The sequence below is a fragment of the Cyanistes caeruleus genome, chromosome 21, assembly GCF_971803275.1.
Source record: "Cyanistes caeruleus chromosome 21, bCyaCae1.hap1.1, whole genome shotgun sequence".
Taxonomy (NCBI): domain Eukaryota; kingdom Metazoa; phylum Chordata; class Aves; order Passeriformes; family Paridae; genus Cyanistes; species Cyanistes caeruleus.
The window spans coordinates 7,885,320-7,898,742 of NC_141721.1; the positions used below are offsets into that span (position 1 = coordinate 7,885,320).

General features: G+C 39.0%; 1 protein-coding gene across 19 annotated transcripts in view; it reads right to left on the reverse strand.

The window, feature by feature from the left end:
- The window catches only part of BCAS3 (BCAS3 microtubule associated cell migration factor), a 301,169-nt gene that overhangs the window by 251,422 nt on the left and 36,324 nt on the right, over positions 1–13,423 (reverse strand). For all 19 annotated transcript variants that reach the window (XM_086858967.1, XM_086858965.1, XM_086858973.1 and 16 more), the window contains exons 10-11: positions 3,058–3,134; positions 1,315–1,398 (exon numbers count right to left, since the gene is read on the reverse strand). In XM_086858967.1, the coding sequence (XP_086715093.1) occupies positions 1,315–1,398; positions 3,058–3,134 (161 nt within the window). The remainder of the gene's footprint in view (positions 1–1,314; positions 1,399–3,057; positions 3,135–13,423) is intronic.

The window sequence follows — 13,423 nt, forward strand, 5'->3', positions numbered from 1 at the left end:
ACTTCAGTGTGATAAATTCAGCTTAACAGCAGAATTTCTGGATTATGATGCCTGGCTAGTACTACTCAGCAGGGAAGGCCATCAGCTACAGTGATCTGTTTGCAGGATTTTGCCACATCTGATCCAAACTCTGGCTGATCACACTAAGCCAATCGGTTTTTCAAACTTATCTCTGCTATAAAAAGATGTTCATGATGCTGAGATTGAAGGAATTTGGGGAGATTTTCCCCCACACCTTTTTTTTAACCATTTTTTTTTAACTATAGCAGAGATCCAGCAAATCACCTCAGGAGAAGAGCAATTCCAGCTCCCCTCAACAATGTAAAAAGCTGTGATTTTTCTCCTTCTCTGGCCACACTGTGATTGTGATGGACTGTTTGTTTTTCTGTTTTGTTTTCACATGAGCTGGCCTGCCCTGTGTCTCTCTTTGTGGCTTCTCCTAACTGTTGTTTTCCTCGGTGCCACCGAGCCTTCTGTCCCGCGCTGTCATTTCATTCCTATTATTAGGTTTGTTTTCTTGCACATATCAGAAATGAAAAGGCTGGTGGTTACAAGGGAAGCTTGTAATCAGCACCAAGTTCACCCCACAGTGCCAAAACTCACTCTGTGTGTGCGTGTGAGAAAAAGAAATTGTTGTTGCAGCAAGGAAAGGAGATGGGAGGGAGACAGTAAAACAAAAGTTGTGCTCGGTCTTGTTTAAGATTTTTCCAAGCCATGGGATTCTTTTGATACTACAAAACCCCAGACATTTCTCTGAAAACAGAGGGATTTTATATCATCATCTGAAGTAAGAAAACGAGGCAATGGAACCTATATGTAAACAGTCATTAATAAGCTCTAACCTTCAAAGAAGGTAATTAATTAGCTCCAGTACTGTGCTGTCACCCTTCAGAGAGAGCACGATGTATAATGGGGGTGTGATGGAGTCCAAAAAGCAGCAGGCACTTGTAAAGTCACTTTTCATGATGCTAAAAGACTAATAATTCACAATGTTGATTTCTAATCATATAAACTTGTGCCACTATGAACAGCCTTTATACAAATCCATCCCACTGTCACTTCCCTCTAATAGAAATAGCTATTTGTAATAAAATTTGTAAGAATCAGTTCAGAAGCAGAGATACTTTGTGGAAAGCTACAGTTAGTCAGCGACTGGGAGGATGGGGAGGGCAGCACAGTGCTGCTGCCTGCAGGGCTCTCAGTGTGCTCTCCTCTCTGGGAAGGGAGGGGGTGATGACACACAGCCCAATTCAGCAGGGAAACCTCATAATTATGTTCCAGGAGCAGCTCTCCCAGGGCAGATGATGGACTCACTTTGGCAGCACTAATGACTGTGGCAGTGTAAGACTGAATGTTGTCTCCACAGGCTCCACCACGGGACTGATGGCATCGGATCAGCTACAAGAAGAAAGACAGCAACCAAGTCACTACTATTAAACTGCACAAACCCATAACCCATTACCAGAGCTCTTATTTATCATGTACAGTGGTGTGTTTTTTCCTACAAATAGCAAAAAGCCCTGCTGAGACACTTAACCCCTTTTTATAATCTTCTGGGTGCCACCCAGACTGTCGCGTCCCCCGCTCCAGTTTTCAATTACCAGATGAGTACTCACTAAGAATTCATAAACTTTGAAATGGTGGGATTTTTGGTCTGGCAGCAATACCACAAATAAATTTAAATAAATATAATCAAAAGCTTTAGCCATGTATATGTAACATTAAATATCAGCCATTCTAAGAATCCGAGTGTGGCTTTCCCCTCCTTTTTATGACGAGCAAGCAAAGAAATGACAAAGGAAAAGAGCTGTTTGAAACTTTGCATTTAATAGATTAAAGGAATGTACATGGGGTTTTCTTTTTATTGCCTTCCTTCAAAATCAATAAATCAAAGCAAGACTCTTGTACCTGCCATCACCCTACAAAAGTAGGTTTTGCCTTTGAACCCTAACTAACAATAGAATCTGTGCTTCTATGCAAAATTAGAAAAAAATAAAGATTTTTCTTGCTTGCACACAGAACATCTTGCCTATTTAACTATTTGAGCTGAATAAAATTAAAAATTACTGTAAGATGCATTTCTTTCTACAGGTTTCTCTGTCCTATTTATATTTAAATATCTAAATAAAAATACATAAACTAGGGAAAACCCACTGTGAATTTACCTGGGAACACACAAGCCATTTAAATTCCCTTTGTGATACAATTCCTTTGCTGACATTATGGCAGCAATACTTTTTAAATCCCATGCTGACCAGGCTTAAGTTCTCCAGCATCAGCAAGATGTGGCAGGAAAGGAAAGGCAGGCCTGAATTTTGGAAGAAATCAGCTGTGCTAGAGGAGGTGTAACAGCAAATACACTTCTAAAATCTGCCTCTGATAATTTCTGGCTCAGCTCTAGAAACAGCTTCTCCAGTCACAGGTAGAAGGGAGAAAAAACATCTGCTTTGAAATTAAAGTAAGGCACTGGGAGCCGAATTTAGGCTTCACTTCAAGTTTTAAATACACAACCACTTCTCTGGGTAAAAGCAGTGATCATTTCTTTGCTTGGGAATCTATTTTCTTTGTCTCTAGAAAGATGAAAAAGTCTTTAAAAAATTTTTTTTTTTTGTCTCCTGGAGCTTAACTTTTTCAAAGATGTTCAAAAGTGGACATTTTAATGCTATTTTCTAACCTACAGAGTTCATTGCTGTGTTGGCTCAGACAAACCCAGGCTCTGTCCAGACTCAGTTTCCCCAAATTTGCCTACCTTGAGAAGTGTCTGTAATTAAATGCTCTAAACTTTTCAAGCACAAAATGGGTTCATTATCGAGTTACCTCACTGCAAACACATGTTGATGGCTGTCTTCTCTGCCTTCCAAGTTCCTTAAACTGAGCTTAAAACAAATGTACAGAGTACAGATCTAATATTTTAAAATATGTAGGTCTGTCATTTTAATGCAACTCCTCTTACAGACTTTCTTTTGAACACACCTTTTTCCTGTGACCTTTTCTTTCCTTTTTCCCTCTATATATGTAAAATCTAGAAGTATTTTTTTATATCAAACCCTTCCTTACCTTATTTTCTGCATAAGCAAGCCAACGGCTTCCAAGAGCAATAGGATTCATGTTTGGCCCTGGACAAGGATAGCAGCCTGCAAAGTTTGAAAAGACAACATTAAGAAATATCTTAATGACTTCTTCCAAAGAATTTTATTTATTGCCAAGAAAACAAAAAGTCTAAACAAAGGCCTTTCAGTTGCTAATATCACTCAGTGGATGCTTGCATTTTTGTTTCTAGAGATAAGGCTGTGGTTAGATGAGCTATTTCAAACATTTAATTATGTGTAAATATTCATTTCTCCTTATGTTTGCATTTTTAAAGCCATTTTGATACAAAAATGACATTCTGGGGTGAGGGAATATTGATGTTTGTCTCGACTGGTTTTGTATCTTCACATTTTAATTCATTTTATTTGATTGACACTTTCTGTTGGTGAACAGTTTGCTCATTTCAAGCTCTTCTAGATTTTTATTGTATGAAAGGATGTATTGTGCTCTTGATTTCGTTTTTAATAATTCTATATACAAACCCTCAGCCTTTCAAAATACTTTTGGTTTTGATTTTAACAATTCTATAACAAGCCCTCAGCCTCTCCATATACTTTTGCACAAACTTAACTTTACACAGTGGGAAATTTCATAATTCCTTTAAAATTCGTGGCAATGTTTCCACTGTTCACCTGTTTTCCATTACCTTTATATTATCATTAAAAATAGATTTATATATATGGATAAAAATGAGCTTAGAAAAGAGAATTATTCCTGGAGATTAAAACATGAAAATACCTGTAAGAGAAAATAGATGTGAATGAAAACATGGAAAGACTTAAAATTAATCAGGCCCTTAATTAAATGGCATTTCATATATAAAGTTTTTAAAATACATCTTTTTATAAAATGTTATAAGTAAAATAAAAATGTTATAAATAATTAATTTGTATTTTAAAAATATGCATTTTTACATGAAAAAATAAGGACAAAAGAACTGAGGAAAGGAGGAAGCTATCAAGCAAATGGTTATTCTCAGTTTTCATCAGTTCTTAGGCAAATACAGTCAATTTAGCAATTTAAATTCTCTCACTGGTTGGTCAAGAAACAAAACATTGAAGACCTTAAAGACATGTGTGTCTGATTTAAAGGAGCCCTGGGCAGCTGCTCCTGCACCCCGGGCTGAAGGAACGCAGGCAAACAGCATTTCAGAAAACAACACAACTTTTATTCAGAGTATTGCTTAAAATCCAAAATAAAAATAAAAATAAAAATAAAGCCCAAAGCCAGCCACTGCCAGTTAAGCTTTCTATTTTCTAAATCTCTGCTCTGAGACCGTGACACTGCTCTGCACTCACAGCAAGCAAAAACAACCAGATCTCCACAAATATCCAGGTCTTTTCCAGCAGGCTCCAAAACAGTCCAGAACATCTCCTGAGGAGAGCAGAACTTCCAGAAGTGGAATGGTTTTGTTCTCCACACCTGCCAAGCGCTGGGAAGGCGTGTGAGGCGTGGGGAGGTGGTAACGCCTTTGGGGAAGTTTCAATGGACATTGGACAACTTTGGATGCGTTTTTGGGCCTGCGTAGGCCTCGCCGAGATAAACAATCCTGGATTTCACTGTCCAGAGCAAAGCGCTGAGGGAATTTAAAAATTCCAAAGATCACAGTGAGCTGTTTGAAAGATCAGAAAGCAAGGGAAGGAGGGAATTAATTCATCCAATTAAAGCCATCTCAGGCAGAAGCCAGTGAGGCTTTTGAGAGGCCTTATGGCTGGCCTGATCTCAGGAAGGAAAACGAATTCTGAAAAGACGATGCCACAATTGTTACTGCATTCCAAGAGTGCATAAAATGTGGGCAGCCAGAGCCTCTTAAGGAACAAAGCAAGCAAAACAGAGGTTGTAAATACAGCTCTGGGTTGTAAATACAAACGTGTTCTTCCGATGACATTATAGATCAGGAGCGGTGAGGTTTTAATGCCGACTTCTGCCTCGGCAGCTCTTATCTGGGTCAGGAAGGAATCCAGGTCCCCCAAACCCTTCTTTTACCTTCCCTTTTATGTATAAAATATAGCACTAAAAGTTGCCAGATGATAACCCTCATCATGTAAATCTCTACAGCGACTTTATAACCAGTGACTTGCATTTCCCAGATTTGTAACATCCCTGCAGGAGAAAACTAAAGGAGTCTCAGCAATTCAACAACTCCCAGCAAAAAACCAAGTCCTGCTTGGAAAAGGGAGCTGTTCTCAATTACTTCAGTGAACTGAAGTCATTGAAGAACTGCAAAAAGAATTCTTCAAATCCAAAACCGATCACTGAACAGAAGAGTTACTTAGAAAAACTGGGACTGCCCTTCCCAAACCCACTGCCCGTGGTTTGTCCCGTGAACTGGGCTCAGTCAATCAGACTCCACACACAAATCAGCCAATTCTAAGAATAAACTCCACAGAGGTCAACAATTCAGCTCGGTCCTAAACTCTACTTTCTGATACGAAAAACAGCGTAAAAAAAGGAGCTATTTCCTCCCTTTCTTTTCTTTGCAAGTCTTTGCATTTTGGAAACTTGCAGCAGCACAAGGATAAACAAAGGGTTATACTTTATGGGAAGGAAAAGCAAATTGTTTTTCTGCTTTCCAAAAAAACAGCTGGAGTCAGCAGAACATCATCTATGAGGCAAATGAAAAGACAGACACGACATGACCCATCGAGCTGGGCCATCCAATCCTCACCAGCCCCACTCTCTTAAAGATTAACTTCTACTTCTACCAGACTTCAAAACAACAGAGGAAAAAGCCATTCTAAGCAATAACAGCAGCAACTTTAGCGTGTTTACAATAGAAATGAACATAATGAGAATGCAGAACTAACTGTCAAGAAGACCAAAGTTTCCAAGTTTTAATGACAGCATGGAGAGGTCATCCAAGAAAGAATCACTCAGGAAAAGTTCTTCCAAAAGTGCAGCAAACCAAGCAAGTACGAAAAAATATCTGATTTTAGAACCAACTTAACTGGGCTAATCACTCACAAAAATAGAGGTGAAAACCTACTGGAAACTACTTTGTAACTTTTGAGTACACAGTTATTTCTGCCTCTGTGCAGAGGAAACAAGGAACTTCAAAGTTGGGGAAAAAAAAAGAAGAAAAACTGCATTTTGAAAATCAGAATCAAAGTTCCAAGTTTTTTCTGCTAATTTTATCAAGTTTCTCTGCCCAAAAATTCCAACTGGTGCTGCCCTAACAAAAAAGTGAGGAATAAGAAATGGGCTCCAGGATCCCTCTGAAGAGGGGCTTAGCTAAGGACACCCTGGGATCTCAAATCCTGTGTCTTGGTTTTGCCACTTCCAAGATGTAAATGTTATCTCCAGCCCCAAAGGTAAATTCTTCAGAGTTATAATTTCTCAGTTTCTTCCTTTTTTTTTTTTTTAATAACTGGGTTATAAAATGACAACTGCAATAAACATATAGTTTGTGATTATTTGCATTCAAAGATGCTTTTAACTTAATTGTGTCTGTGCTGATTTTATATATTTTGTTTTACTGAGAATACAGGAATCCCAAGTTACCTGAAGTTCTCTGAAGAGATACACAAATGTTTGCTTTGTGACTGAGAAACAAGAAGGTTTCTTTATTTTCCATTCATTTTCAAGTACTACCCTTGTGGTAATGATGAAAATCTCCCCCACCCATTGGAGATTCAAATCCATAAGCCTGTAATAAACCAAATCACCTCCCCTACCTGTCTCTGAAAATTCACACAAATATCCCCTCCTCTAACTCTGGATCTTTCCATCAGTTTTGAGCTCCTACAAGAAAACCAAGATTCCAATCTTTTCCTCGAACTGTTTTCCAAAAGCTCATCCTGGATCTTCAGTGATGGCAATGTGAACACAAAAAGAGCAGCCAAGAGGAGAAAAGCAACACATTCCTGTCCTCCCACTTGTCTTTTAAACAAACAGCACATTGGGAAAACGCTGCTCAGAGGAACAAAGTCATTACAAGCCATGTCAGCTAGAACAGAGCTTGGGCCAATAAATCACCCAACACGCCACTAATAAAACTTGAACCATTTCCACTGGGGCAGCTCCTCAGCATCTCCTCAGCTTCTTTATAAAAGAAAGATTTAAAGGAAATATAGGAATACACTATTCTCTCTAGAAAAATCTGATGTTAACACTCAGAACTTGTCTAAGCTAAGTCAGGGCTTATCTTCAGTTTGCAGAATTCCTTACCCAGAGAATAATTTTATTTCTTTCTCAAGCTTCACTAAAACACATCAATGTAAAATGACATCTGATAAACTATTGTAAATTAATACATGAATTAATAAAGCTGAGAGAATGAAAAAGCTGAATCAGAATCACCTAACACATCCCATCATGTTTATCTTAAGACACCACTGGTTGATTTTTAATTTCACAGCACATTATAGAAACTTTATTCCTTACAACAATATTTATAGTGCAGGGAAAAAAAAAATCTGTTTTTGGTATTTTCCAGACTTTCATCCCCTCTATCTTGACTTTGTTCTTACTTTTTAATGAAAAACACTTTAAGTTCTTTTCTGTCTTGTTTCAGTCTTTTTTCCCTATCAGTTTAACAGGGAAACTTTATTTTTCCATCATTTTCACTGCTTTCTTTTCCCCAGTTCCATCCAGTTTCCTTTGCAGTGGCACATACTCATCCTTTTTTACAACTAATTTCGATCTACTGTTTCCTAGGGAAGAAAATTTAATGGATCCATCACACCTTGTACCTGTGAGGAATCCAGTTTTATTTCAGCAGTTATTAATAGAAAAGCCATTTAGGATTCTGTCTCTGATCCCAAAATCAGGCAGAAATGGCATCTTTTGGGTCACAGGGAATGCCATGAAGGCAGAGATTCCCAGGCTCACCTCCATCCTAAGGAAACCTTCCTGATTTCTGGAAAAACAAGGGGTTTTCTGTGCCTGGCAAGGTTCATTAAAGATGACATATATCAGCTGAAGTGTCCAATGGTTTTAAACTCAGTTTTCTAAACAAATTCCAAAAGAAGCAACTCATTTTGTCCAAAATTCGTTGCCTTTAATCATTCAAAGGACTTGCTGGATTATCACTTCAAAAATCAGTGAAGCAGGGCCATTGTGTATTTTTAAATAAATAACTCCAAGAACCCACTGAAGTGATGCTACTTCTCTAATAATCAATCTGTAATTCTTTTTTGGGTCTTACGAAACAGAGCTCTCCATAGGAATGGAATTACAGAACTCCATCCTTAAGTCTTGCAGTGCAGAGCAGCCAGAAAGCAAATCCATGGCAGACAGCACAGAGAGGGAATATGCAATAAATAATGGGTAGAGTGATACTGTTGTAGCAAAAGCTTTGTTTATTCCAAGGAAAACAAGCCATAAATGTTGTTTTAGCTAATATTTTTTTGGTTGATTGTTTTTTTGGTTTTTTTAGCAAACCAATTTTTTTTGTTGTTTATAAACTGTATAAAGCAATATTGTTTATAAATTCCTCTGGGTTCCTTCTAGATGAAAGGTCCTGTGTAAATGTTATTACTCTCACACTGTCATATACTTTGCAAAACTCTTCTATTGTTCTTGTACTTCCTTCTGTTTAAACATCACCCATAAAATGGAGTAAAAGAGTAAATGAGCAGGATGGACCCACTGAGAAATCAGGTTTGCCACCCAGGGCCTTTTTTCCTTACTTATCTACTACTATTCTTATTCTTATTCTTATTCTTATTCTTATTCTTATTCTTATTCTTATTCTTATTCTTAGTAGTAGTAGTAGTAGTAGTAGTAGTAGTAGTAGTAGTAGTAGTGGTAGTGGTAGTAGTAGTAGTAGTAGTAGTAGTAGTAGAGAGATCTCCTTCCCTGCCCACTCCACCATCTGCATGTTGATGGTCCCAGTGGGTCCCTTCCAACTCAGAATTCCATGATTTTAGAATTTTACTGTTACTCCACACAACCAAGCACAATCCCAGAGCTTTTGCTAAAAATATCAGTAGCCTTTCATGTTCATTAGGCCTGGATGCTTAATTTAGCACCAATCTGATTTCAGGGCAGTGCTTAATCTCAGGTTTACTTTCCTTTTTTGTTCAGACTTGGACAGTGATAAATAATAGAAGTTGCCACTGAGATTGTTTCTGTGCAGGACAATGTCAGATGGCTTCTTCTGCCCTTTAACATTAAGGATTTGGGTGCTTTAGATAAAAATAACTTATATAGAAACAAAGAGCACTTCCTGTTTTACATCTAATTTGTAAAACTGTCAGAGCCAGGAGATATGACAGACAGACATCTTGGGGACTGAGGCCTCTGTTGTGGCTTTATGCAGCTTTTCTGTTGTATTTACATTTTCCTGCAGTGGAGCAAAACCTCCTGCAAGCACCAAAGCCATTTGTTCCCATAAATCCACCACGGTGCCCTAAAGACCTCTCTGAGAAGAGTTTCAGCATTATCCTGGAATGGTGAGACACTGATTCCCACAGCCAGGAAAAAAACACTCTTATAAATAACACTGTTAAAAAGAAAAAGCAAAATTAAATCAGCATTTCTCAGGGAAAAACACCATGAAGGGGTAGGTGCTCGTATAGATGTGGGTGTATAAAAATTAAAAGTGCTTATAGCAATCCACAGAGACATTCTTGGCTCTTCTTCACTGATCAAGAAAATTCTGTGACTCAGGAGCTCCCTTCCCACCTGCCCCGAGGACTTTCGAGCTGAGCTGATCCCCCACGGACAAAGGAATCCTGTCAATTATTATCCCATGTGGGATAAGCAGGAGAAATGCCCACAGCTGAGGAGGGAAACACACACAACTTCTTGAAGAATGTGACTCTTCAGGCATTAAACCTCTCCATAAGACACCCAGTGTTTTTTTACTTCAAAGCCAAGAGCTCAAACACTTCCTGTGAGCCCATCAGGGAAAGGAATTCCAACAGAAATGTCCAAAAACAGCCTCAAAGACTTCCAGACCAGCCTTGTGACAAACTGAAACCACCAAATTATTCCTTGTGTGTGAATGTGAGAGCAAACAGCAACCCCAAATCCAACCTGCAGATCAGAGCACCCAACTCCATTTGGTTTGGGGCTTTTATTTACTTAGAGAGGTGCAGGACATTTAACATCCACTGCCTGATTTTTGGCTTGTGGTGAGGAGAGCCTTTTGAGACTTTCTATACAATAAACTACTCTGACTAAAATCTGCAAAATTACCTCTCAGGGCTCTACAGAACAGCATCAATAGAAATGTGGTGCCAGCTAATGGCTGCAATAACTGTCTCCATCCCTGGGGAATCATGGATGGAGAATATATCAATATGAGGAGTGGAAGGGCCAGGGAAGCTGAGCAGGCCCTCGTTATCGGACACAGGATGATGCCACATGCATGATGTTATCTGGGAGGATCTTTACTCAGGGCCCAGGGGGTGGGCAGGATATTCTTGATGGAGAAGGAAAGTATCCATCAGGCCATATTCATAACCATCAGTGTTGCACTAAGTAAGCAGTTTTGGGGTGAGGAGCACTGATGGAATAGAAATCAATGGAATTCAGCTTTTCTGCAGCTTTTGTTTAGAGCAAAGTAGGGGCAAAAAAAAGCCTGAGCATCAGTTTGGTTTCTGTGTATCACTTTGGTTTCTGATCCTTTAGTCACGTACTGAAAAGGCTCTGAAGGAAATCTGAAGTGAACCACAATAAAACTCTGAGCTATTTAAGAATCTATTTAAAATCCACATCTTGACACTCACAACCAGGAAAGGAAACACATTCTTAACACAAGCATCAAATGATTTTTTTATTTTTTTTTTAGTTTGGTCACATGAGCACCTAAATCACTGCAGGATGTGAAATTCCTGCTGGGCTTTCTCCTCCCCTCGGTGTCTTTTCTTAGGGCAAAGGAGCTGGCTGCAAGCACAAGGAGAGCAGTGATGGATGGAAGTGACTGCCATGAGACTGATGTTCTGCCTTCTTCTAGCAGACATTTAAAAATCAGAACACCCCACAGGGTAGATTAGGGGATATCCTGGTAATTTTTCTACAATAGTTACAGCATGTTTTCCCTCCAAGTTTAAGCACCTGTCTTAAATTCCCTCTCCCAGTCTGCAGCACCTGTACACTGAGCTGTTGTTACAAAGGGCACAAATAAAACGTGCTGGCTCTCTGCCATCCAAGTCAAATCAGCACATTTCCATGTAATCCCATGCAGGGGAAAACAAAGGTTGTTGGTTCTATGTCAAACTCGCTCAGGAAAAATCAGGAAATGCAGGAGTTAAAACATTCCAACAGCAGCACGAACTTCACCATCTACATCCTGAATATTTTATGGTGTATTTATTGTAACAATATATTAAGCTACACATCCAACCACAAAAACAAAAACAGAAAGACAAATACTCCTCATGTGCACGGCAGCTGCATTAGCATTTCTGAGGAACTTCAGAATTCCTGACACTGCTTTTAATTGGACATTCTGCATTTCATTTCTATGTAGAAAGAATCAACAAAACAGAGCAGAGCTCCTGCTGCATGTTTGTGCTGCCTCAGTGAGGTTCTAAGGCTCCCCCACACCACTTAGATGACAGGGATGGAAGATTTGATTTCCACACCATCACCAAATCTTCTTGAAAAAAAAAGATTTTCTTTTCCCTAAAAGGGAAAGGACCCTTCAAGGAGTCAGTGATCCTCAGTAATATTTCTGACCTTTGTGCCCTCCCTTATGACCAAAACCAGTCAGAGAATCTTTTCCATGCTGTCAAATTCTCTGGGCAGGCAGAGACATCCTCACAGCTGAGGTGCACCAGCATCAGTCTGGACAGGCTGCCCCAATAATGCAACCCAAAAGACCTCTGAGACCTTTTCCTGAGCTTCCTTTACAGGGATTTCTATTTTTTTAATTGATACTGGCACTGTCCTTTAATAACTATTTTTTTAAAGAGCCACAGCCAAAGAAGGCAGTCGTGGCCAGTTGGCTGCCTCCCAGAAATCCCTGCAGCTAACGAGGGAGCTCATTTACATCCAATTGCAAACACATCAGAGGAATTTAAGCCTTTAAAGATATGCTCTCAGGTCGAGGAGATTTCAGCACATGAAATGGGAAAGCTCAGACAAAAGCTCTGCTGCAGCCACGACGTGCCAGGGCACGGCACCAGCCTGGGAGCGGGATCCAGGGAATGGCTGAGCCTGGGATCCTCAGGACAGGTCCCAAAAAACATAAATCCAGGGAAAAAACACAGCTCTGCCCACTCACACCATGTCCCAGCCACCACTGAGCTGGCAGGGCACAGAAAAGGGCTGTGGTGGCTCCAGCTCTGGAGGTTGGGGCATCCGAAATGCCCCAAAAATGAGTTTGTCCTTAATTAAACCAGAGGAAAGTCTCAGAAAATCTTGAGTTTCTCATATTAAAAAGCAGCACAGCTGGAGAAATACACCAGCATTAGTGACATTTCAGGAATTTTTGGATTTTTTTTAAAAATAATTTGGTCATTATCTCAGAAAGTTTTAATTTATCCTCTTGAAATTTCACAGCTGTTCTACAAAACGTACAGCAAATCAAAGCTATGGTTAAGAATAGAGTATCTCTGTTCCTCAAAATTAAGTTCAGAGCATTCATTTTTAAAAATAAATTTCAGTATCTTAAAAAAAAAACAAAAACCCCAAACAAACAAAAAACAAAATAAGCCCAAAAATTTTCAGAACACACATTTAACTAAGGGGTTTTCTTTACTTTAGATCTAAAATAAAGCAAGGTTTATCCCCTAATTCTTTATGGTGAAATAAAAGTGTTGAATAGGACAGAAATAAGTCCTTTCCCATCTTGGCACTGAATCCCAGCAGATTCCCAGTATCTCACATCCATGGATAGGAAGAAACTGACACCTATTGGCAACTTTAATATTACTGCATGAAGCTGCCTTCCCTCAAACTACAAGAAGAAACAGCTTCTCCCAAGGAGATTTTTCTATAAATTCAGAGATAATATTAGAAAATAATTTAAACTTTTTAAATTGTGACTGAAAATACATTCAGAAAAATGCAGACTCTTCTTAGTAATAAAACTCTAACCTTTGCAAAGTCAATGATGAACTGTAAAGACACATGAAATAACCCAATGTGCCTAAGGAACAACCAGAAATGAACAGCAGATCACTGCTGATGTGGGTTTCATTGCCTCCCACCAGAGGCTTTCACACATATTTGTGCAAAATGAACAAAATTGTTCAGGTACTGATGGATGGCAGTGTGGGTGCCCTTCACAATTAGTTACAGCAATAATAAATACAGAAAAGAGTTAAATATTCACAAAGTAGAATTTGGATTTGGGTTGGTTCTTTTGAAACAAATTTTCCTGAAGCTCCAAATGATTCATGGAAACCTGCTTTGAGGATTTAGAAAGAAACAAAAAAAC